The sequence below is a fragment of the Spea bombifrons genome, chromosome 5, assembly GCF_027358695.1.
Source record: "Spea bombifrons isolate aSpeBom1 chromosome 5, aSpeBom1.2.pri, whole genome shotgun sequence".
Taxonomy (NCBI): Eukaryota; Metazoa; Chordata; class Amphibia; order Anura; family Pelobatidae; genus Spea; species Spea bombifrons.
In genome coordinates this window covers 81,955,678-81,982,283 of record NC_071091.1, presented here as the reverse complement: position 1 = coordinate 81,982,283, position 26,606 = coordinate 81,955,678, and the positions used below count along the sequence as shown (strand labels likewise).

At 40.3% G+C, this 26,606-nt stretch overlaps 1 protein-coding gene across 1 annotated transcript in view; it reads left to right on the top strand.

The window, feature by feature from the left end:
• GAREM1 (GRB2 associated regulator of MAPK1 subtype 1) overlaps positions 1 to 26,606 on the top strand; it is a 66,376-nt gene that overhangs the window by 17,079 nt on the left and 22,691 nt on the right. The window contains exons 2-3 of the mRNA XM_053467449.1: positions 147 to 287; positions 23,379 to 23,509. Of these exons, the coding sequence (XP_053323424.1) occupies positions 147 to 287; positions 23,379 to 23,509 (272 nt within the window). The remainder of the gene's footprint in view (positions 1 to 146; positions 288 to 23,378; positions 23,510 to 26,606) is intronic.

The window sequence follows — 26,606 nt, the reverse complement described above, 5'->3', positions numbered from 1 at the left end:
TTGCGCATGGATTTGGGCTTTCATAATACACAGTGTAAGACTTCTCCCACTTATTGGGGTTATTAAGGTAATTGTAGAATGCATACTTCCGGTTACGGGTGTTTGGATTTTCTCTGTTTCATTGACATGGTTATTTTGTTTTATAGCAGAAGGCGTTGAAGGTCTGCGGGAAAATGACCATCTCTTAATTCACTCGTGCCGGCAGTGGACAACAATCACAGCCCATAGTTTAGAAGAAGGGCATTATGTCATTGGCCCAAAGATTGAGATTCCTGTGCATTATGGAGGTAAGCTTTTTTATGTTAAGTACAGTCGTTATATGAAAGAGAATCTAGCGATTATGGTACCAACATGATTACAGAGGAAAGTTACAGGTATTCTTCTACCATCCTATGCAGTTAATCCAAATGATAGCTGTGTGTCGCCTTTTAGTTATGGGGTTTTTGCAAGAAACTGCATGGAGGGATTCTCCTAATTCCTCTCTTCACATTTGCTCATTTTCCCCATTCCCCAGCTATTTGCCTTTCAGGAGATGCACGCGCCAGCAGGGTCAGATGTATTCGCAAGCCCCAGATATCAACTGGAGAGAGTTATTTGCAGCCTTCCATCACCCAGACTCAGACTTGACGTCACTACTACCATGCCATTGGGTCTATAATTTGCTTATACCTGGAATTTCAACTTGATAGGGTTAACACTGAGACCTTTCAATGCAATGGGGTTTATTCACTATTTGCAGGAGAGCTGTGATTTCAGAGACCCCACTTTACATCATAAAGAGCTTACTCCAGTATGTTATTCTACAAGAAGATTGGCTGACACCAGTATTGTTAAATCAGCAAGAGTTCTTCAGACTCATTAAATTATGCATTATACAGGGCAGCTCCGTCCAGCACTCTCGGGATGAAAACTTTAATATATCTTAACATACATGCATACATATGTCCAGTGCAGCCGTCTGGATAATTAGACTGAAAAAGGCCATTTCAAATGGGAACTCCTTTTATGTTTCCCTTTTTGACCATTTGGCAAGTAACAGACCCGATATCTCCCGAATCCTGTGTCTACCTCTCAGTCTATACTTCTGATGCATGCCATGAGATAGCTAAGTATTTATTTATTTGTGAATAATGCATTTAACTAATCTTAATAAAATTCTGGGTAAACCTGCTACCTGTTTTAGAAAAATCCTCCTCTCTGTTTATGTGAAGACCGTTCTGGATGAAGCCTTTTCTGTTCTTTTTCAGCTGTGCATGTGAATGACTGCATACTTGTTTTATCGGTTATACTATTACTATATATATTTTTTTCATTATTAGCCTGTTCAGCGTTCCACGTAATGTAATGATATTTGAAACGTTTGTGTATTCACGGCCAGTATCAGAGTGACACGATACTGCGGATTCTCTTCTGAGTGCTATATTCCATTAATATCACTGTGTGAGCTTCTTGCGGGGAAACACACAGCATAAAGAATATTACGACAGTTGCAGCAGGGTACATAAATTCACTATCTTTGTAGTTCACACCCTGCAAACTGTAGATAGCATTACAGGAAAATGTTCAATACGGTGCGCTCGCTTATAGTAAGTGAACAATGCTGCCCGTGAACTGGTGTGATTACTTCAACAAGTAAGGAAAACATGGTGCCGGCTCATGATCCTCCTTTCTGTGTATTTTATTGGTAGTTCTTGCTTTGATCTGATCTGCTCCTATTAACTTATTTATTTTTCATGTGGATGCCACTCCAGACGGAGATAGAGTCCTGCAGCGTACAGCCACACACGGCGGGAGTATAAAAGCATAACATGCGGCTGCTGGCCCTTAAGTGCCACACCGGCCTAGTCATCCTCAGCCAGGCCCTGCGGGTGATGCTCCTTCTCTGTCTAAATATAGTCTGTTATAAGTGATATCAAAAAAACCATCATAGAATTATCTGTGCTTACGGAACCCAACGCATCAGTAGCCAGCACAGATATTCCATTTGTATTTTATACGCAGGCCTCTGGGTTTTGCAGAGCGGGTATTTAGTGTCTACAACCCTTTAGGTTTCAAAGAAAAAAATCGAGCATACATATTGTGAAATGTGTGGCTGTACCGTATGCAGTGTATTGTGAAAGCTAAACAATGGGGTTTAGTCTTTAATGGGAAAGTTGGATGGAAATGGAGAGTTGTGGCTTCAGCTGTTGACCTCACTATGCAATATAAAGGACCCACACTGGCTAGTGTCTCGGCTCAGCTGGCCCCACATAATAGTCAGGGGATCTCACTGGTTTTACTACCTTCTTACAGATTAAGACTCTGGACCCTAAGGGTAGGTGGACATTCCATATGCACACACACACACACACACACACACACACACACACACACCTTGTGGCTCTTCTTCTGTACCCATGTGATGGGAGCTTCTGCGCTTGCAATAATGGGTCATGTAACTTGACTGTGCTGAGAACCCAGCTATTGTAGTCTACACAGTGCCCCTACTGCTATGAGACCAGTGGCAGTAATTATTATTATAGTACTCAGGGCCCCTAGGTACCAGCTTAGTGTACTTAATGGATAAGCCGCCATTCAAAAACAATATATACGATAACAAAATGTAACATTGCTTCAGCCAGTGCTATGAAGCGTGCCGAGGTGGAATATTGTACTTTGCTTGGCGAAGGAACTCGCACACTTTTTTTTCCCTTATGTACGTAAAACCAAATTTGTGTTACATGAGCCGTGTGTTTCTAATCGTATTTGAGGCGGTATGAGTACAAAATGCACTGTGCTTTTAATGCGGATTGGAAATCTCTGTGCCATGAATGTGCTCCCGTGAAAAGTTGGAACAGCTGTGAGTGTCTGTGGGCTGATATGAGTGGGTTGTTAAAAACTTGTTAAGACTGGTTTGATTAGTTAATGTTTCTTAATAAGTGTTCATTACTCGGCTACATCCTGTTATTATACTGGATGATATTGCCTAAGTGTTACGCTTGCAATGCTTTTCCACGCATTCTTTTTGTTGCGCAAGTTGTTTAGACGTCGGAGACTTTGCCTACGCTATATTTTGTTTCAAGACCGTGGTCTTTTGTGTACTTTATTATACAATGTATACTTCACTAGTAATATTAACATTAAACAGCTGTTTTAACCAGGATGTAACATCTCCCCTTCTTTAAAGCTCATTACTAACCGTAAAATGTAAACTCAATTGTTTTGATGAATACCAACCATTATTGACATATGTAGCCATCTTTTTGGTTGGCATTTAATGGGTACCTTCACGCCAAAAGCATTAATATCCAATACATGTTTAAGGTGTTACAATGTTTTTAGTAGAAAATTATCCCTGGAAAGCCATAGATTTAAGTGAGTAATGGGATTTATTCTCTAAAACTTTGCTTTCAACTCTCTGAATTTGCTATGCATTGCGAGGGGCCGTACCGGGCAAGTGGCTTTAGAAAAGGTGCTGAGCTGGCCCTGCACAATGCACAGTTCAAACAGTGAAGCACATTTCACCGAACCTCACCTGTTTGAAATGTTTTATACTGGACTAACCATGTTCTTGGAACACAACCTCACTGGGTTGGCCTTTCATAATGTGATGGCGATGAAACTGCAAATGTCTCTAGTGAATGAACACCAGTATGTGTATATTTAATTTTGTTGCGTATGTTTTCTCGTAGGGTTTCACAGTATAATATGGAGAGTATCTTTTTTTATTTTTATTGCATGGCCTGCATTTATTTCCCATGTTCTGACCTTCCATTAACCAGTTATAAATATATTGCAAACAAGGGAAAGGAAAAATATCGGTGCGCTAAGCTAGTCTCAGGCTCAAATAATACAAATGTGTAATATGAGGCCTCCCAAACAGTGTGAGCATGCTGCAAATACAGTGTGTACAAAAAACTATCTGCGCTTCTTTCCCTAATAACGTTGGCAACAAATATATAAACATAATATAAATGAGAGGTTTTGGTTATATGAATTGGCCAAAGCATAATTAAGCTCACCGCCACGTCGAGGCACACTCTCAATAGGGTGAGAACCTCCTACATAGTGGGCACGCAAAGCAGTTTATACGGCTACCAAAACCTTATTAATGTGTGTCTGGTGCAATTAAACCTCCTCCCGTTTAACCCCTGGACAGCAAGCTGCAACCAGACAAATGAGGAGCCAACACATATGTGCAAGCAGATAAAAGAAAAATGGCGGTTGCACTAAGCTACGCCCAGGCTCAAATAATACAAATGTATAAAAGGAGGCCTACCAAACGGGTATGAGCATTTTTGTATAAATATATTGCAGTCAGATTATGGAAGCCCATCTCTCAGGCAGCCCATCTCCCATCTGCAGCTGTACATTGGAAAGGTAAGGAAAAACATGGGGATAATATAACTAGAGTTATTTGGTTTTGGACCATAGTATGGCTGAGCACTGGAAACACGTATATACACTAGAGTTCTGCATTCGGATTTATATGAAGCCCAAGAACAAGTCCACAGCCCCCCTCAAGCATACGAAACAAAAGGCTCCAAATTTTCTTCTGACGTTCACCGGCCCTTTCACTCACACTCTCATTCTTGTTCACACTTTCTCTCCTAGCGTATGAATATAACTTGTTAAAGGGGCACTTCAGCCATCACATGCATCATAAGTGAATTCCCCTTATGTTTTATGTGCGCATTCTTTATGGGTGGAACTGTATGGGACACTAAAGCTTTCATTTAGTATTTTCGAACTGTTGGCACATAACACTGCGTGTTGGATATGCTCCGTTAAGCACATGGTGTCAGTTGTAAGAGCAGCCAATGGATACACATATATGGTGTAATTACTCCTTGATTCCCACTTCCTGCTTTTAGATCCCACTGAACAGTAATAAAGTAACCACTGGAAAAATATGCTCATTGTATCTTCCTAAATAGCAGAGCTCAACAGAATCCACCAGGATATTAACATGATGGGCAAAGTCCTTTGGGTGAGTCTCTGGACATGAATACAGTTCCTGTAAATTGTATTTTTTTTTGTCACCTGAAGATTTAGAAACATGTCTGCTTTACTTTGAATAAAGGATGTCGGGTCATCATTTTTGTTTTTCTTAGGCTAGATTTCCATTTGTTTTTTTTTTGCTAAAAACGCCAATAGCGCCACCTGGCGTTTTTTTTGTGAAAAACGGCTGCAGCCAGATGTTAGCTGTAATTCAATAGGAAATCGCAAAATGCCATTTCCACTTGGCGTTTTTCTGTTTGGCGTTTTTCTGTTTGGCGTTTTTTCAGTCCTCTTTGGCGTTTTTCTGCTTTTTTGGGCTCTGTGGCAGTTTTTCAAAACTGCAGCATGTTGACATCTTGGCTTTTTTCCTCCAATAGAAGTCTATGGGAGAGAAAAAACGCCATGAAAAAGCCATGTGGGTTTATTGCCTTGGCGTTTTTTATGGCGTTTTTTCCACAGTTACAATGCAGAGGATGGACCCAGTATCTGTGTGTCCTACGAGAAATAGGCTGAAAACAAACAGTTTCACACAAAACAAAGTCTGGACTGGTTCATATTGAATTTTACACCATTTGGAACAAACATGCCATTACAAACAAATATACGCGACCGGATCCTGCGTGCCAAAAGCAACAGCAAACAATTTGCACCATCATTTGGGGCCAATCTTCCCAGAGGAGCAGACATTCGAAATAAAGCATGCCTTACAAACCACAGAAAAGAGACAAAAGGGTCTACCAAGTAAATGACATCAGGAGAGGGCAGATACTTGCCATTTATCCTAATCCCTTTTAGCTGGGTGAAACTTCTAACTTGTAAAGGCTGGAAAAACTGCCTAAGGTCAAAAAAAGCAATTTCCACAGAAAGGCTAAAACGCCAGAAAAAAACACCAAAACGCAGGTAAATGCAGTGGCAGTTTTCTTGGCAGTTTTCCTGGCGTTTTTCATCAAGAAAAAAACGCCGGACAAAAACCCAAGTGGAAACCTAGCCTTATACACACAAAGGCAGTGGGAGTGGATTGAATCCAATCAAGCCCTTCCTGTGCCATCGCTACATTACGAGCTTGATAGGAAAGGTGTGCATGCGCTCAGTCTTGTCAAGTAAGGAAAGTAGAGTGACTGACTTTTCTCTAGAAAGTGGGTATAATAAAGGGCCAGGTTTTGTTACTCCAGCAAGAGGAACAAAGTAGGACATTCATTACTTGAAATTAGTCCAGTTTAAATTTGAGAACTATTACTGATTTAACAATACAGACCCACTCGGCCGTTTAGAAAACCTGGCAGGCTTCATCCATAGTAACTTTAAGTTAAGTTGGTATAGTGGAAGTTAGGCTCAATTTTCTTAAAGTTCTATTAGTACTTGTCCCTAATTGATTAACTTTCCTTGAGGGAGAAAAAACTTGCATTATTCCAATGCTTGCTTAATGTATTATATATTACATACATACAACATGGCTTGTTCCAAACACCTGCCGTGTGTATATATAAATGTATTACAGTATTGGTATTGTGCAGGTTCAACCACAGTTGAAGTCTTGGCGATAAAAATCTTACCCGTTTTAATTTGTTCTCATGGTGATTAGGTGGATATTGCTATAGAGTATAATGCAATATTAAGTGTCAAAATCTTAATTAAATGTGTGTACCCAATTAATTAGATCTTTTTTGCGAGATGTTTGGATTGCAGACCAGGATGTCTGGGAAGAAGCCAAAAGGCAACTGTATGAAACTAATAAGATGGCGGGGGGGAAATATTTTCAGTGCTTGAGAGATATGGAGACTGTTTTAAAGCAATATATTCCATAGCTTTCTGGCACATCAAAATTAACTCCATTTTATAGCCTCATTCTAAAAAATAAATAAAATTTAAAAAAAAATGTGCCCACAGCGTGACATAATGAACCCATGATCTGCAGACGCTAATGCTGTTTTCTCATTTACAGCGTATCTGGAAAAACAAGCCTTTGTTACACATTTCGTCTGTGTCTAGAAATGCATAATCATTTTTGTCTGAACTATGTGGCTTTGTTTAAAAAAATAAAATAAAAAAAAAACCCAAAAAATGGAAAAACAGTCGTATTATGCTGCCTTAAAAAAATGCCATAGCTTTTATGTGGCAATAAAAATCCCAGCAACACGAGTCTTGTGTGGTTTGTGCTGATACCTGCTGTTCTAACAAGAAATGTACTAAATCTTGATCGTCTTCCTGGAAGATGGTGCTTTAAAAAGATTGCTGTTACCTATCAGAGAATGCGGTGATTTAGTCTGAGTCACCGAGCCGCCTGGAGGCCGAGCCCAGCAATCCGGCTCACAGGGGGTCAAACTCTCCACACAACCGCGGTCATTGTGCTGCCAATGTTTCGGGAACTGCACGCTGAAACATAAGTGCTGGGCTGGTGGAAGTCGGCATGCAAATCTGGGGACCATTTGTTGCTACGAAGGCATTTTGCTATGACGCACTTCACTAATTACATTTCACGCGCCCATCCGTTCTCTGACTGGTTTTCATTGCTTGCTAGATTTATGAGAGATTCAAAATGGGGAAAAAACATAGATTGTTATTATTGACAGAAATTGTTTGCTTCTTCCTTTCACCATTCTTCTGTGAAACCCAGTATAAAAAAGTGAAACATTATTTTGTTCACAACAGACGTTCCCAAAGCCTTCAGAGGGGTCAAACTGACAAACATCGGCCTGTTTTGGTTGATAGGAGAACTCGTCAATTCCCTACCTACATGGGTTGTGGCATTGTTCATAATGCTATAGAGTCATAGTCGCTGGGCGCATGTGTGCCACTTAGCTATAGTGCCCGGTCTGCTCAATACACTAGATGTCTTCTGACTATATTTACTAAGCTTGTAGGTACAATTAAACTGTCTATGGGTGCTATAAACAGAATGGTCTGATTTGTACAAGATTTCCCAGGCCTCTGATAATTGTTTTGACTGCGAGATCTGATTAAATGAAATGAAGAAGAGAGGGTAATTTTGTCTTATTAAAGTTTGGATTCAAACCATGTTCTGACATCTATCTTTCAAGCTATCCAACCACAGTAATAGTGGCTGATATCACAGTAAGTCACAAATCATTTCTTGATGGGCTGATTATAATTATACAAACATAATGCTACTTGGCATTATTAATCTTGCATTGGGTGCACACAAACTTCTAGCGCCAAGAAGTAATATAGAAGTTACCATTGTGGTGCTTTTCGTGCCATATTTACAGGACGCACATGTTTTGCATGTTGCTGACCTTAAGAATAAAGGATGCATAACAGATAATGTTTATACATCACACATACCGCAGGGCAGGACTTTACATGTCCTTGTTTACATGTTTATGCTGATGGCCCGGTGCTGGGGCTGCGGTTTGGGAACCCCCCACCTCTGTAATTAGAGTGTCAGCTTTTGTGGATTTAACTTTGGTGTTACTTTGGACTCCTTGAATGATATTTTTATGAAGCAGTGACTTGTGGATTTCAATGCACGTTTTTTGTATGACACGATGCAATCAGAAAGTGCTGCATTTACTCGTAATTGCTTTCTGTGTTTTTCTTTTTACGGGTGTTTTTTTGTTTCTTGTATATGTTTGTTAGATTTGTTAGATATGAATGACTTGCGCCTACAATGGAATGGCTGCACAGAGAGCCTCTTGTTCTTTATTTCCTATTGCCATTGTTCATTGTGGTGCCATTTGGTAGGACTACTGTTCCTACAAATACATCGTGTAGATACTTTTCAGTGTTTTCTGACAAAGTGATTCTTTTATGGAACCTCTTTCATGTTTGGGACTTTACTGAACAGTACATATGTGGTGTTTGTTAATCCATTCTCACCATCCCCTGTCCTTATGTGGGTCACAGTGGTACTTTAGTGTGAAAGAAGTTGAGTTTTTCATGCTGTCGATAGAGTGGATTTTGCTTTGTGCGTATTGGTAAACAGGGCATAGCCTGGCAATTTGAGGCATGTCTTTGCACACTTGCCAGTACTCATGGTTAGTTTTGGAGCGGCACTGACCAATGTCCTGAAACACTACTTTGTGCCAAATGAGCTGAATTGGCAATCTTTCACACACAATCATCGCTCATTCACTTTCCTGATGGCTCTTGCCTGTCCCCTAACAGGTTGCACTTTTGAGATTATTGCACGTTCATGTATGCCGACTTCCCTATGTGCAAGGGGGAGAGGGTTAATATTTCTTATAAAAGGCCGGATGTTAAGACTTCTTTCATGAATATAATTTTGTCCTGTGTCTGGAGCAGAGTCTTTTCTGTGGGTGGGGTGAGTGGTGATTACTGAGCCCAGGCACCATGCCATGCACCTATTTCTCACTTCTTCAAATATCATGTATGGTTTGCTCATGGTCAAGACCTTCTTTCATTCAATGTAGGAAAAGTAGATCAGGTCTAAGGCCTAATATGCGGTTCCAATTTAAGGCAAGCGTTGTTCTTTCCCTCACAGTTTAACAGTGATGCTTCGTTGCCCCATGCAGTACTTCCAACAAATAAAACCTATTATTATATATAAATATACCGTACATTCTTTATCCTACTCGCTTAACTTTAGGGTAAAGTGCAGCATCATGGAGAGCACTGTAGCCGCTTGAGACATTCAGCAGCAGGTCAGTACTTTCTGTGAATGCGCACACAGGGTGGTCTTCTTAGACCCCTTGGTGGAGCTGGCTGGTGGTGAGTATGCTGTGCGTGTGCCAAACATCTCCTGGAAGCCTAGCAACCGAGGGGCTTGGAAAGAGGCGCATACATACGCAAGGGGGGAATAAATTATAACTTAAGGGACCAATCAGCTATTATATGCATAAAAGTGCATATAATAGCAGGAGTGTCCTTTTAAATAGAGCCTCTTTTTGGAGTACACTCCAGAAACCACAGAAAAGCTTTAATTATGAATTAATTTGTAATACCTTTAAGAGGTAGCTGTCACTTTTAAAGATAGCTGTGCTGATTTGGAGGGGAATAAAAGGTTGGCGCCAGATTTTATTTTGTTTTTGGGAAACAGATGTGTTAATATAGAATACAGATGTGATCATACACATGATGTCATATGATAGGGCTTCTTTTCAGACAAACGTACATTTTTTTCTGATTAAACAAAAATTAAGATTGTTCTCTCAAAATAATCCCAGAAGGTACTAGAGATGTTACAGCAGCGGCACTAGCTGCATATAAAGGCAGCTGAGAGAGTGTGGATCTCTAGCATAATTCTTTTTTTTTTTTACATGGGTCACGCGTTTTTATTTACAAGGGATTTTACCTTCGCAATTTATACACAGAAACAAGGAAGTTTACCGCATAAAGGCTTTGTAAATAGATGTGGCAAAGAGGGGGAATGTTACCCTTTTTATTATTCACTGCACCTTGTTATCACAGACCACTTGGGACTCTATGGCATGTGGGGAGGAGAACCGGTTGGCAACTGTAACAGTTATAAAGGTTAATTAAGCGTCTTGGAGGTCTCTATTTATCCCAGTGAGTTAGCTCAAAGTCTCCATGTTCTCAGTTGTAGCTTTTATTGGCACAAAATACTGTTTGCTCAGTTTTGTTCTGGCGCACGTCCGTCCAAGTGATGTAAGTAATTTTGAGAAATTTCAAAGAAGGGCCAGTGAAATGGTGCAGTCCCATACTAACGAAGTTTAGTTGAAGAAACTTTTGTACACGTTGGAAGAAAAAAAGGGAATATGGAAACACAAGGCCAGAGGCTGGATTTTCCCTGGCTCATGTGGTGTGCGGTCAGGCATATCCAGCTGGTGGGGACACACTGTAGCACGTGATCTACCCTCTCAGTGGGAGATTGAGTGTGTACTATATAAATAAAAGATGATAAATAATACAGAAAAGTTGGCATGCCACTGTACATTAGCTTGGTGCTCCAGGTGGCCAGTCCAGGACTGGTATCTAGGTCTGTCTGGAGATTCCTCAAGTGAACAAAAACAGCAGCTCCCAATATAACATTTAAATAAAATAAAGCAGGTCTGACCTAGCTGAGGTCAGAATGCTGGACTAGGTACACGGTACTACAAGCCAAAAAGTTAGGGTCAGGGTCAATAAGGATGCATTAGAATTTGTAGAAATATATCTTAATGTGTGTGTGTGTATATATATATAAACACATAAAATCATCTAAAGGAAGATTTGGGGAAATGTGAGTTAAGGAAAATTAAAGGGACACTGTAGCCATCATGAGGACTTCATTACCTATCACAGCTGCATGGTCCCTTAAATTTGTTGTGGTGTCAGTTATGCAAATTCACCGGGGATTATATTCATACACCTCTGCACATGCACAAAAAGAGTCCAATTTAATTTCAATGAGCTTTACTGCCATTTATCGGCTGCTTCAGGCATAAAGGAAAAGGGCAGCTTTTGTAGGAAGTCAGTAACTTCTAGGTCGGATAAATGCTTTTTTCTTTAATATGCATTTTTCTTTAGAGGGGGTGTCGGACATTTAAGGATTTTGCTGAGCTTTGTCATAAGTAGAGTTGAGCCTGGCTGGATTAATATACCTCCAAGTAGGAACTAATATACTGTACTAAACTGGATTCTTATAAATCTCGCTAGATATTGTTCTGTAATGAATAGTCTAGAAGATTAATGGTTTGTTGGAGACTAAAGAGTAAGCCTATCAAAGAAATAATGTCCTCTGGACACCATCTGGCTGATGCCTCCTTAGATATTTTTTTCTCCATTCACAGATGGTTCTGACCATTCTTCTCAGCAAAGCTTTTATACTGAAAGCCTCCAAATACAAAGATATTAGTTCTTAGAGCCTTTGTTGAGAACTGTGCCTTAGTTGACTGCAAATTCTGATTGTTACATCATCTACTAATATTTCTGAATAGACTGATAAAAGATGGTTCCTTATATTTAAATGGGCATATCTGCTATTCAAATAGGCCCCCTCAAAAAAGGTCCTTGCTTATTATTAGATTCACTAAAAATCTAGAGTGATAAAGCGGTGGAAAAAAACACAGGGAAAAAGTCCTATTAATTTAGAAGCATTAGATTAGGTTTCATTAATAATTAACAAGCAGTTTTAAGACATTAAATAAAAATTAATGTTTCTACACAAGCCTATAAAATGAAATATTGCAAATCACTAGTAAAATATGTTTACATCAAATGTTGCTCATGTTTATTTTAGAAAATACCTTTTATACAGGATCTGTATGATAGTCTCTTCCCATTGTTAAAGGATTATTGTCTGAGCCACACATTGTAGCGTAACTAAATGTAATTATATTTACATATCACTTGTGTCAATCAATGTAATTATTCTGGAGATTACTTATTTTAAAGTTACCTTCGTGGAAACAGAGCAGTGGCAGTCTGTGGAAGGGCCAGAATTATACAATTTTTGGTGTTGTGCTGCTCACCCCCTTTACAAATGCTGCCTGAACCAATAATCGATAACTACTCTTTTTATTAAAGGAGAATTAAGGGGGGAATGTAGCCGGAACATAAATTGGGTCATTGTCCATCAGTGGCACCTACTTACTGACATACTTGCACTCACAATTATTTATTTTTCCATGTTCCTATGGTTTCAAACGGATGAGTAATTTGCGTGGGTATATCAAACACAGAAAAGGGGAATCTTGATTAAAACATATGGTAAAAATGGCATAAAAGTACTAAAATCCAGCGGCACTGAAGGGGTTAAGTCCCCACTGCACCTAAAGAAGCACATCTGCTGCTGGTTTGTTGCATAGTCTCGATAAAATTGTATTACTGATAGATACAAAATATTCTAAAAATAAAACAGTTCATGTTCCTCAACCGTTGTGGATTAATTGACATTACACTCAAACCACAATAAAACAAACTTGCTCTTATTCCAGACGCTCACACTTGTTACTCCTGCGATTTCAAAATTTTAGCCATTTCACATCAAAAACACATTGCTTAACCTTTAGCTGCATTTAAAGCATGCAGAGCTTGGTTTCCTAACTGCATTCTTCTTGTGGCCTTGACCTTGTTCCATGTTAAACAGGCGGAGGTGCGAGTGTAGGATGTTGGAATCAAATGTTCCATTTGAACAAGGGTAGTTATACAAACCGACATTCTTCTGGAGTTTACTATTGATAGTACGAGCCGGAGCGCTGAAAGTGATACGTTGTTTGCTAGCGTTAGCAGAAAACCTACATAGTTTTAATTTTTGTGTTTAATGCTATGAATGGAGCGTTTTGGGAATAATAGAAAACTATGTGGAGGTCAAAACTCACGCATGTCCGAGTGTATGTGTATAAAATGCTATGTTGTGGGGGGGGGCTGCATAATGTATTTACTATATAATAAAGCCTGCGGACAGGATGATAATTCTTGCATATCTAAAATCTTTGTAAACCATGTTTGGAGTATACACTGTTTTACTTGAGGTTACCAAGAAATTCTGAGCGAGAGTATGAAGAGTTTGCACTGCCTTTCCAGCTGTAGCTCTAGAAAAAGTAACTTACTACTGACCCGGACTAAACACGGGTCGGACAAATATATTCCAACCTTCAAAACTGACCCTGAGTATTGTTTATGCTCATTGCAAAACTTAAACATGCTGGGAATCGCCTGAGTTTCAAGAACAAAGTAAAAACTGGGGGCACCAAATCAATACGGGTAATAAAACGGTCTGTGTATGTGATTTTTATTTTTTTTTAACCTATAGTTGCTTTCTGTTAAGCTTAAAATTCAAATTTATGAGAAACATTATTATTGCACCAACTTTTAAACATAATTCACATGACTGAATTTGACATGACTGAAGGTGTCAATGTATTTAAACATTCCTCTGGAAAATTTGCGTTTTCCTTATCAATCAAGATGGTATCCATGCTACTCAAGTGAATCGTTTTGTGGCAAAGTACTGCACGGCTCGGGAGCAGCAGAATATTACAGTTTTTAGATTATAAGCGTAAAGTGATCACAGTATACTTCAGATCTGAATTCTTCCCATAGGGAGGAAACGGCTTTGCCTCCATGTGTTCATAAGTGGTGTGCAGGATACCCTGCCAGCCTGGGCATTATGTGGATAACTATAAACAGGAAAAAGGGTATTGTTTTAATTGTATTTTAAAGCTTTAAACATTTTAGTCAATACCTGGTGTAAAATATTTTAAAGGGACAACTTGGCCCTTCTTGTAGAGAAAGGGCCACACTCTTAATACACCCATTTGAGTTTCTGCGCCCAATGGTGGTCCTAGTAAACTTGCTTTTATAACTTCCACATTAACGGTTTTCTTTCGGTTGCCAAGAACCTATTATTCTACAACATAGTGATGTGAAGTGTTAACCGTTCGTGACTACATTCTACCTGGAAAAGAGAGCTTCTCCTTCCAGTGGCTCAGCCGATCTGTTCCCAGAATTTGTATTCCCTACACTTCCGCTGATCTTCACAGCTGAACACCTGGGACGGAATAACAGCTGAAACTGAGCTCGTAAAGAAATTGTTTTGTTCCTTTTCGCCATAACCTATTGGCAAGTCTCAAAGGTGAGTGGGAGTAGAAGTGTAGGCGTTCACAAGCAGTCTGCCAGAGATCACTTGTCAAGAGGGAATAAGAACCAACAGGGTAATGTTTCTATATATAAAAAATGTTACTCATACACAAGACTCTAGAATTCTAGTTTTCCACTGTTCTGCTTGCCATGTTTTATGAGCAGTGAGCTACCAGAACGTCAAGGATAAAGTACTGCAGAGCTATGATGTCATCCGGGCTTGGCCTTTATTTCCAAATGTTTTCTTGTAACATTAAAATATCTATACATACCATTTTACATTTTAGCATATGGATTCTTTTTGTTGGTCCTGATTTTTTAAACTGCACATTACATAAAGGAATATTTATGCGTAAAATGCCTTTAATGGTAAAATATTTGCTTTTTTCACATTTATGGCTTCTGTACTGCATTTCCATACTGATTCCATCTCCTGTGGCCACTGCTTATATCCGCCTTCAGTGAAACACTCAATGAATATGCCATCTGCAATCTATGTGCGAATCTGTGAGCTCTTTGGCTCCTGTTCACCTTTCCCCACATCCCATAGGAAGGAGGTTATTTGTGACGCTTGCCTGACCCGTCTATTAAGAGCACAATAATTTTGGACACCTTAAATGTGATGCCTTGGGGAAAGGATGGCTTTTACTTTTTATTACTAATAAAGGATAGGATAAAGGGCATATGTCCTGACTCTTGGCGTTTGAGTTAATTTATTCAGGATTAGCTATGCCCAGGAATTAAGACTTTTTTTTCTCCCACAGTTTGTTACCAAAGCTTTACCAGCTTCGGTTCTGTAAATTTGGGCCATTATAGATTAGCCTTCAGTGTCCTTACTATGGCAGTCACCCTGGCCTAACCTTTTTGTGCGGAGGTGTTTGTGTATTCTACAAGTAAACTTTACCTCTGCTTCAGTTATGGATCCGAGATATACAAACAAGTCACCGCAGAACACATGCTCTAACTTACCTGGCCGCTATATCATCTAAAACCCCACTGTAGGCACAGTATTAATTAAACTAATAATGTAAGAAAGCTTTAGTTTATCGAGAGAGCAGTAGATAAATGGAACAGCCTAACATCATAAGTTTTAGAGGCTAATGCTTTGAGGGAATTTAAGGATTCATGGCATAGGCTATCCTCAGGGGCGTAACTAGAAACCTCAGGGCCCCGGTGCGAGAATCTGTTAAGGGCCCCCCCCAACCCATCTATCCCTTTCTCACTATCTCCCCTCTCCCTCCCTACCCCCCTTCTCATGATCTACCCTCTCCCTCCCCCCTTCTCACGATCTACCCTCTCCCTCCCTCCCTACCCCCTTCTCAAGATCTACCCTCTCCCTCCCTACCCCCCCTTCTCACGATCTACCCCCTCCCCCCCCCCCACGATCTACCCTCTCCCTTCCTACCCCCCTTCTCACAATCTAACCACTCCCTCCCTACCCCCCCTTTGTAGGTCACTTACCGTCAACTCCTGTGTTGGGAGCGTGAGGCGTTTGTCTCGGGTGCCGGCGCTTCACTGCTGAGCGCCGGCATATGACGTCATATGCCGGCGTTCAGCGTGAAGCGCCGGCACCCGAGACAAACGCCTCACGCTCCCAACACTGCACTCTGGGCAGCGCGACGGCGGCAGCAGCGGGGAGCAGAGGCATCCTGGATTTCTGTCTGTCAGGGGTGCCCAAGAGTTGCCGAGCGGTCGTTTTCAGCAACCGCTCGGCACCCCTTGGGCCCCCCCGACTGGCAGAACTCCAGGTCGCAGTCGCGACCCCTGCAGTTCCGCCACTGGCTATCCTGAATCTAAAACAAGACCAAGGACCAATTAAGGACCCAATGGTCAGATTAGATGGGCCGAAGGGTTATTTGCTGTCTGTTTCTAGGTTGAGTTCAGTGTTTGTGGAGCAGAACCACACAGTTGAAGTATGGAAAGACTTGTGGGTGTATAGTTGGGAAAAGGCTGTGTTGGTAGAAATGTGCCAGAATTCCCAGCAGGGATTGGTGAATCAAAGAGCTTTTGCTTCACTGACGCTCTTCTGTAACATCAAGTGGTGGAAGACTCGGGAACATCACTCTTACTTTCCCTGCAGCTGCAGCTTTTCTTAGCATTGCGTCCTGCCAAAGCAAAGTAATTTTGTTCCTAGTGAGTGTTATATGATTTGTTTTAGAAGTCTAGTTGTGGTTTTAATGTGTAATATTATATAATCTGATCTGTGTCCTGTTAACCAGGAGTGATGCCAATCATACCCTGGCCAAGGTGGCTGGTCAGGGTACTTTGCTGCATTAAGAAATGTCTAGCTACACAGTAATTTGCTGATGTCTTTTAAATCTTGTCCAGCTGCCAAACCCAGCCAAGACTGTCATTTGATTATCTCCCACGCAAGAAGCGAAAAACAGCACATAGAAACAAATTATTAAAATACACGTCTGCAATGGAAGGCATTTCACGGAGGTGTAAAATGACGCTTTACTATTCAATGGGGCAAATCAACAGCCATATTGTCTACAGTCTAACTCGCTTATAAACATGCCTGAACATCTGTTAACCGTTTGAGTTCCAGAAGCGTGAAGACCAAGCCGTGATTATAGTTAAAAACTTCTCAAACTACATTAGGGAAATAACACAAGACAAACATAATTTCTAGAACATGCTTTCTTTCTAGAACACGCTTTCTAAGAGTGGATCTGTTGCTTTTCACAAATGGATAATACACAAGTACCTTTAACAGTTCTGTTATTGTGTTTATATATTAAAATAAGCACTTTGTGGACATTTCATGGGAATCACTTCCAGCACCAGCCAGCATTCACACCTTGGAACCCTGCTATGTGTACCCAATAAGTAGACACAACTACCTTGAATTGAGTACAGCAGGAATGAACAGTTTATTGTTGTAAAACATACTCATATATCCACAGAACTTCATTAACATTGATAAACAGGTACATGTAGACAACCCAACCTTTAATCTCCTTTAGCTACTGAATCTCCTCCTGGCAGCAATCCTGTTAATGGGATTACTTTACACAATGGAGTTCCTGAGTGTGCAATCTTTGTATGGCAGCCAGGCTGGAGCCATCTCTGACTACCTTTGGGCCTTGTATGACAGGTCATTCTGTTACATGTATGTATACATTTTTTTTTTTTTTTATTCCTTCTATTTGATCTCCACAAAATGTTTTTTTTTGCTTTTTGTTTCATGCAACTTTTATGAGGAGAAGGGTGATGAATTTAGGAAAGGACATTAGATGCCTGGTCACAGATATCCGCTTCCATGAGAACTTTTTACTAAATATATCTAAAGTATTACTGTAATGAATGCCAAAAAACAAGAGCTACAGGTATATAACTGAATTCTCAGCGAGATGGAATCTGTGTCTGGGATATGCAGGATCATTGGGTTCTGGGTTGTTGTCCCATTCTCTGTGTTGGGAAGTAACTGGTATCTCTCACGATTTCTTTTTTTCTAGTACTGTTGTTATCATTGTCTACAAATTCAGGACTGTGTTCGTGTCCCTCTCTTCGAGGCAGTGGTTTTAGTTTACTACAGACACAACGGCTTTGTACCTTGTAAAAAGCTATTAACAGAAAATCCATTACATCGTGTTTGAGACTTGTAATGTTTCTGTGAACGTATGAAGGAAAACATCCATTGTTGAAAACTTAAGTAGGGCTGCAACTAACGATTATTTTAATAATCGATTAGTTGGCCGATTATTTTGTCGATTAATCGATTAATCGGATAAAAAAATACATTATTTTAAATTGAAGAAAAATTGCAATAAAAAACGTACAATTTACACTTTCATCTCTTTGTAATGGCCTCTCTCTATTCACCTTCCTATTTTACTGACATAATAATAAAAGCTACAAGAACCCAAACAAGGTGTTTCTCAAACTAGGTTTTAATACAAAGTTATTAGTAAATATTAATTCATATGTTAACTATTTTTCATATTTAATAAAAACTGAGAAAAAAGCCTTGTTTAAATTTTTTATTTACCAAACTGCCACCAGTTATGCACATCTGACCCCCAGCTTGCCACTCTGCCCCCATATATGCCTTATACCTCTTATATGCCAGATTCCACTGTGCCCCCTGATATGCCTTATACTCCTTATATGCCAGTGATATGCAACTGAGCCCCCTGATATATCTTTTACCCCCAGATTTGTTTTATGCCCCCCTGATATGCCTAATATCGATATGTCTTATACCCCCTATATGCCACTGAGCCCCCTGATATACCTTTTACCCCCAGATATGTTTATGCCCCCCTGATATGCCTAATATCCATGTGCCTTATACCCCCTATATGCCCTAAAAATTCATAATACCCCCATACACCACTATAACTCACCCATACACCACTCTGGCTCCTCCCCCTCCCATACACCACTCTGGCTCCTCCCCCTCCCATACACCACTCTGGCTCCTCCCCCTCTCATACTCCACTCTGCCTCCTCCCCCTCCCATACACCACTCTGCCTCCTCCCCCGCCCATACATCACTTTGGCTCCTCCCCTCCCATACATCACTTTGCCTCCTCCCCCTCCCATATACCACTCTGCCTCCTCCCCTCCCATACCTCACTTTGGCTCCTCCCCCTCCCATACTCTACTCTGCCTCCTCCCATACAGCACTCTGCCTCCTCCCCCTCCCATACATCACTTTGGCTCCTCCCCCTCCCATACATCACTTTGCCTCCTCCCCCCTCCCATACTCCACTCTGCCTCCTGTGAACCTCCGTTTCTGACAAGACACCAGGGAGCCGGGTAGAGAGGCAGAGTGGCGTATGAGAGGGGGAGGAGCCAAGGTGGTGTATTGGAGGGTGGCTCCCATACACTCCTCTGACTCCTCCCCCTCCCATACACCGCTCTGCCTCTCTACCCGGCTCCGTTACTGAAGGCACTTTCCCTGCAGCTTCATAGAAGCCACAGTGTAAGTGAAGTGCAGTAACGGAGTCTGTCTGTGCGATGCAGACCCTCACCGGCTGTCAGAGAGGATGATTCTCTGTTAGCCGGTGGGGGTTTGCATCGCACAGACAGACTCCGTTACTCACCTTCACTTACACTGAGGCTTCTATGAAGCTGCAGGGAAAGTTCCTGTCAGTAACGGTGCCGGGTAGATAGGCAGAGTGACGTATGGGAGGGGGGAGGAGGCAGATGGGAGGGGGAGAGAGACGGAAGAGAGAGACGGAAGTGAGAGACCGGCCGACAGTGAGGGGAATCCAGGTCCCCTGCAGCGTAGCGGGGGATCTGGATTCCGGTGTTATAATCCGATCTCTGTTTGAGGTCGGATTATATAAGGAGAGGGGTTTTTCAGAGCATTTGCTCTGAAAAAAACCTCTTTTTGTAATCGATAAAAATCGATCCGATTAATCGATGATGAAATTCGTTGCCAACGATTTTCATAATCGATTATTATCGATTTTATCGATTAGTTGTTTCAGCCCTAAACTTAAGAAATTAAAGAACAGTTGTAGGTCTCCTGTAAACCTACGACCCCAAAGCTGGGCCGACAATGTTCTATTCCATATCGTGTTTGGATATCCGGTAGCCCGGAGTGCTCTATTTCCCTGTAGGCTGCTCCTTGGGCAGGCTGCTCATTAGACATGCATGCTAAAGGTCACGCTATAGTTTGTCCGGAGCAACGCATTCCGCAATTGTCGTTTTCCTTAGAGAAGTTTAACAAAGAGAGTGACCGGCTGGTAAATTACATTTAACATTTGTGGCAGGAACGCATCCGAACAGATGCACCGTCAGCCTTGCCTTGGCAGACCAGTAGATTTTATCGCTAATCCCAGCATCATTTTATTTTCTTCCTGTCCCTGGTTGAATAGGATATTACAGATTAAACAGAAATAAGGCCACACTCCAATTTTTCCCCCCGGTAATTAGCTGGAGGAAAGAACAATTCTAAGAAACAGCCGAGTTATTTTATTTATGTATTTATTTTCAAACCTTGGCTAAAATATTACCAAAGGATCCTGTCCAGGGATTTGTTCCACATGAAATTTCCTGTTGTGGGTAATAAATGTTAAGTCAAGTAGCGTAACGGAGATCTGGCTTCATGTTGGTTTCGTGGCTCACGTAGCTGGCATTGTTTTATTCCTAGCCAACAGCTAGAATAGTAAAACATTGGCAGTGGGACTGGGGTAGTTTGCGCCTACAAGTAAATTCTTCCCCCACACAGAAGCTTTTGGACGCGTTTCATTTCCAAATAACATTTCTGCACACTGCATTACACTAGTTGTTGTAGCAAATTCCAGATGCAAAGGAATCTGGAGCAATTCCCATAAACACTCTCTATGCTGCTGCCGCCGGCGCAGTAGAGTAATTGACTCTTATTGGTCTGTGTTTTGGCAATGAAGAGATGCATCATTGTAATAAAGAGGGTTTTAATGAATCAAAAAGATGAATGAATCCTTTCAGGTATATTTGCCTTTATTTTATCATGAACTTTTATGTTAACAGCTATTGCAGGGAAGCAGTTGTCCCAAACCTACTATACGTTGCTATTTATTTATAATATTAACACTAGGGCTGCAACAACTAATCGATAAAATCGATAATAATAGATAGTGAAAATCGTTGCCAACGAATTTCATTATCAATTAGTTGAATCGATTTTTATCCTTTTAAGTGTGACTCACAGCAGCAGTTCCTTCTTCCAGTCACTCCCTGCAGTCATTGCCGACTGGCTGCAAGGAGGGACAAGAAGAAAGAAAGGAGCGTGGCCAATCGGCAGTGACTACAGGGAGGGGTAGGGAGAAAGGGGTGGGGCCAAAGTGCAAATTGGCCCCACCCATTTCCTATAGCATCCACATGGCTCAAGAACCCATCTAACTGTGAGTATAAAATTAATATTTGGGCTGCTGAAAGTTAGGGGCAGTTATAGTTAATGGGGTCAAAACCACAAAAGTGTCTGCGCACCCAAATAATAAGTGAGTAAATTATATGTGCAACACAAAAATATGTACCCACACACAGTATCCAAAAGGTTCATATATAAAGGGAAGAGAAAAAAAAATGGTGTAGTATATCAAAGTAGGTCTAAAAAAAACAAATGCTATTAAGCAGATCGGACCCTTACAATTTAAAGGGCATAAATATGCCCATGCATAGAGTGTAATGGTCTCCTTAGGAGTTTCTTTATCCCACACTGGTACTTGTAGATAAAGAAGGTAGGCAGCGGAGGGGAGTAGATAAAAACGATAATTTTAATGTATAAAAGAAAGGCAAACTTGTTGTCCTCCGTTTCGGATGTTACAGAGTCCAGGCTTCAAACTTCGTAGCAGCGCTACCACAAAGAGTCCTCTGATCCACTTCCGTAATGCTACTTCTCCTCCCAATATCGTCAACACGACAACCCAAACATAATCTGTACTTCTCCACAACTTGTCCCTGAACTGTTTGGAGAGCTTCTCTTGGTCTTCATGGTGGCGCTTGCTCAGTGGTTGTGTTTATCTATATAATTATATCTATATAATTATCTATATAATTATACCGCATTTGTCCTTATAAAAGTCTCTTCTGGGGGTGCAGCCTATAATCGGGGTTTAGCTCAGGGATGCGCAATTAGTATCGCCGGGAGACAACCTCTGCTGCCGCCATTTCAGCCGGTCTTCTCCGTCATATAAGTCCCGGCAGTGGATCTATATACTTAGATCATGTGACACTTATTGCACAGGCTCCAGATGGACTTTAATTATGTGACTTCTGAAGGTAATTGGTTGCACCGGATCTTGTTTAAGGGCTTCATAGAAAAGAGTGTGAATACATATGCACGCACCACGTTTTATTTTGTAGAAGTTTAAAAAACAAACAAACAAAAAAAACTTATAAAATAATAAAATAAAAACATAAATGTGTTTAAAAAAAAATATATATATTTTCTTTTTCACTTAACAGATTTGGACTATTTTGTGTATGTCTGTGACATGAAATACGAATAAAAATCCATTTTAATCCCAGGTTCTAATGCAACAAAATAGAAAAAATGCCAAGGAGGGTGAATACATTTACAATTTGCTGTGCACAACCTCAAAAGTTTGGGGTCACTGTTTTCATGGAAAACTATGAAAATTCCTAGATGTGTAACATAATTGCAAAAGGGTCATTTAGAACACGAATATCTACATTCTGATCCATAACGGACAAGGATATAGTGACTCAAAACCTTTGAAGTGTAATGTGTGTGTTTGATACTCAAAACGGCAAATGGAATGCAGCTACTCACCATCACAAAATTAGAGAAACCGTGCCATTGACGCAAGAAACAGCATTAGCACCGAGTCTGAATGTATTTCACACTCACTTTATCATATACATTTTTCTTAACTATACATTAAGTTGAAATCCATTGAAAGTCTTCATATTGTTTATATCCCCAAGCTCTACACTAGATGTGTTAGAAATTATGAATGTTTGTGTTCTTGTTAATCTTTTTTCTTAGTTAACTTGGGGAGAATTTCCTTTCAGTTGTGGAGTTTATTTAAGCTCAAAGCACATTTTATTATATTATTTCCATATAAGCTTTCTCCGCAGTGTTTTGCGGTGTAATGTCAGAGTCCGAGCAGCGTTACGGGGATTGATAACTTTTCGCTGTGCACAGGGTCGTGGCCTAACAGCAGGAACACTAATAAAAAAAAAAACTAAAAATGACCTGGTGGGGCTCTTCATGCTAACGTAACAAATGCTTTATTTACTTTTGTCAGCCAATGCTAAAAAAAAAAATTTTTTTTTTTTTTCTTTCAGCTGAGTTTTGGGAAGCCTGGGTTTGTTTAATTTTATCAGTACATTCTTGCTTGTAATTTATGCAATAGTGGTGACAGATGACAATTTTTTTAGTGACAGATCTCCAACATAAATATCTTACAACACTTCCTGTTATCTGCTTCCAGGACAATTTAAGCTGTTGGAACAGGACCGAGATATCAAGGAACCAGTGCAGTATTTTAACAGCGTGGAGGAGGTGGCTAAAGCGTTTCCCGAGCGGGTGTACGTCATGGAGGAAATAACATTCAACGTTAAGGTATTCCTTGGGACAATTATTTGTCAGCTCCGATTTCAAAACTTATTTATCATTGTTCACATTAACCCATTTGTTAATACAGGTACATCCACAAAAGGTATAGCTAATCAACTTTACGATGTTCCTGTACGTCCTTTGTTTTTCACAGCGGCAAGGACATCTCTCTGGTGCTAAACAGGAGATCAGGCTGTCTATTGCCAACTGATCGTGTAGTGGTGCAAGCACTGGTACACTGGCATTCCCTTCCAGTAGGCATCACTGCTGATTCCCACTGGAATGTGATTTGGAGGATGGAAGACACTCAACAGGGTCTGTCTAGACCCTGCCAGGATCTTGATTGTTGTACTTACGCATAGCACACTGTGATCAGCAATGCAAAGCTATGGAGCCCTGCTTGCTGATCACACTGTGATCAGTGCAGGGGAGATTGGGGAGAGGAGAGTGAGAAGCTGTAATGGAACTTTAATGCAATATAAACAATACAGTGATATAACTGTGACGTCACTGGCATATCTAAAGTGATCTCTATCTGTGTTGCAGCGATAAGTGCCAAAAAATCCCTTACATTCCATTGCCCTAGTACTAAATTTAAAAATGATAACCTCCCAACCCCAGAAGTATTAAAAAATACTACCCTATACAGTACTATGTAAGTGATGGATGTGGCCCTCTAGAACATACATAAAAAAGTGTGCAGGTTTTTCGAACATAAATTGGGTCATTGTACAATAGGGGCAACTACGGTGCAGAAGAAGTATTTTTTTAAAATAGCACATTACATGTGCTGCTCAGCAACATACTGTATGTTAACAATGTGTACTTAGGTGATATAGTAATCCTATGTCATACTAATGACAAAATGCTGTAATAACGTTAGTTGTACAGTAGTGATGTCATTGCATGCTGTCTGCATCTTTTCACGGATATCTAAAAAAAACAAAAAAACACTAACATTGTTAAGCAGATTAAAGCAACAATTTTACATTTTGCTTTGGTAGCATAGACGGCTACCAGGAAAGTCTGTCTTAAAAAAATAAGTACAAAAAAAACGGTTTGGCAAAAATGTAAGAGCCCTTTGTTTTATATCGTTTGCTACCAGTGCAGTGTCTTATTATCTTTCACATTGCTGCCCAATCTAAAGCAGAAGTCAGTCTCTGGTCACACAACCCATATAGAAATGAGATCTCATATTTTTGTAGTAAGTTTCTTGCATTCGTTTTGAGAGTGTTTTGAAGCAATATTAATATCTACCAACTTACCATGCAACTATTTAAGGTTTAACTGTTCATGTTCCAGCATATTACTATTAATGTCATTCACACTATCATTACCTAATTTTGCTGTTCTAGTACTTGTTACAGCTTACCCGTTACCAGGTACGGCCTTAAGTATGCATACATCCCCAGTTTGTATCTAATTATTTTGTCTTGCACTGCTGTTTGTAGGTTATTTATCCCCAGTTTCTTTATGTACTTGTATCTTTGGAAGACTTCAATCTTATACTGTGCAGATGGGCTTCATAAAGAGAGTAATGGAGCCAGTGTTGCGTGCTTTGGCAATACTGAGAACTGTAGGCCGTCTCTGGTGGATGGCGCTAAATACCCTACACAGAAACCATAGAGATGTGCTGATCCATTAGGCATGGTACATGTCTATGGCATGTTTTCTGTTATGCTTCCAGCCAAGGATAAGGAGGCTAACTTCATGTGTTGCAGGAAAAGGCACAGATGAGACTGCAGCAGCAGAATAGTCTAAATAAAACTTTATGTATTAAAGAGCAGATGTAAACGATTCTCATTTCTTATGCTGATTTTATAGAAAACTAATCCTGAAATATCCTGCACACATTTTTTAAACGTATGTAGGAAGGTAAGACAGAACATGCAGTTTATATATTAAGTTCAGCGTGGGAGACTTATGCGCGGGGGTAGCTTTTGATGCGAAGCCATTATTCAGTAGCAGATACGTCTGTACCTGAACAGTGTGGATCTCATTGTGTGTGACCGAATCCTGTAGTGCACTGTAGTAGAGCTCTTTGAATCCAACATTCCCCACAAGACTCCAATGTACAACTGGAAATCGAATTAAGTCATAATGTATCAATTGTTACAAATGAACATTATCTTAGAGTACTCAATTCCATTGTTAAATGGCTTGCCCAAACCAAAACTCAATAACTAAAGGAAAGTCAGGTTAATACACTCTCCATGTAGTACTTAATGGTTTATCACAATGTTTTTTTCATTGAGTATAGAACTCATCTAGGATTGCATTGATTTTATGTATAATTAGTGTTATGTAACATTCTATTACAATCTACCGAGAGGTTGAGGAGGGATGAGTAAGACTGAGACTTGGTCCCGCTGTCAGACGTCTCCCACCATACCTCCTGTTAGTCAGTTAAACATATGTGTAGTAATACTTATTTCAGGGCTCGGCAAAACCCAGGTCGCCATGGCAACTAGAAATCACATTTGCTGTGTTGTGTAAATGTATAGTCGGTATGTTTACTGTATTGTTGTGCCACATTCAGTGTGTATGTGCCTATAGTGTTAGTGTGTTCTGCATATGTCTAGTGTTAGCCGGCGTGGGTGTATAGTGTGGTGCTAGAGCATATGGTGGTGTTTGTTACAATATGGCATTAACATGAGTGTATAGGTTAGTATATAGTGTTTAGTGTATGTGTTGCTGTAATGTATTAGCGTGTGTAAGTGTATGGCAAAGCTCGACAAACCAGTGCCATTAGGCTATTTATATTTAAAGTGAATTACTTGCCAACAGTATAACTGTGCAGTGTATGGGCATGACACTATAGAGCTCACATGACTTCACAAATGGGGACCTTACAAGCCTTGGCCACTATTGTCATTTGGAAAAGTGCCGAGTAGTAATTTATCAGCCAGTGGCAGTGCTTTTGATATGCTTGGCAGGTTTGTGTATAAAACATGTATAATTACAAGAAAAACATAGCAAGGTTATGCCAAACATTCTCGTATGACCTGGTTCAGAGTTGATTTATGCATTATGTAATGTTTTTTCTTCAGGGTTGCAGATCTATACCTGTTCTGTATGCTTTCAACACATTGAAACTGTCATA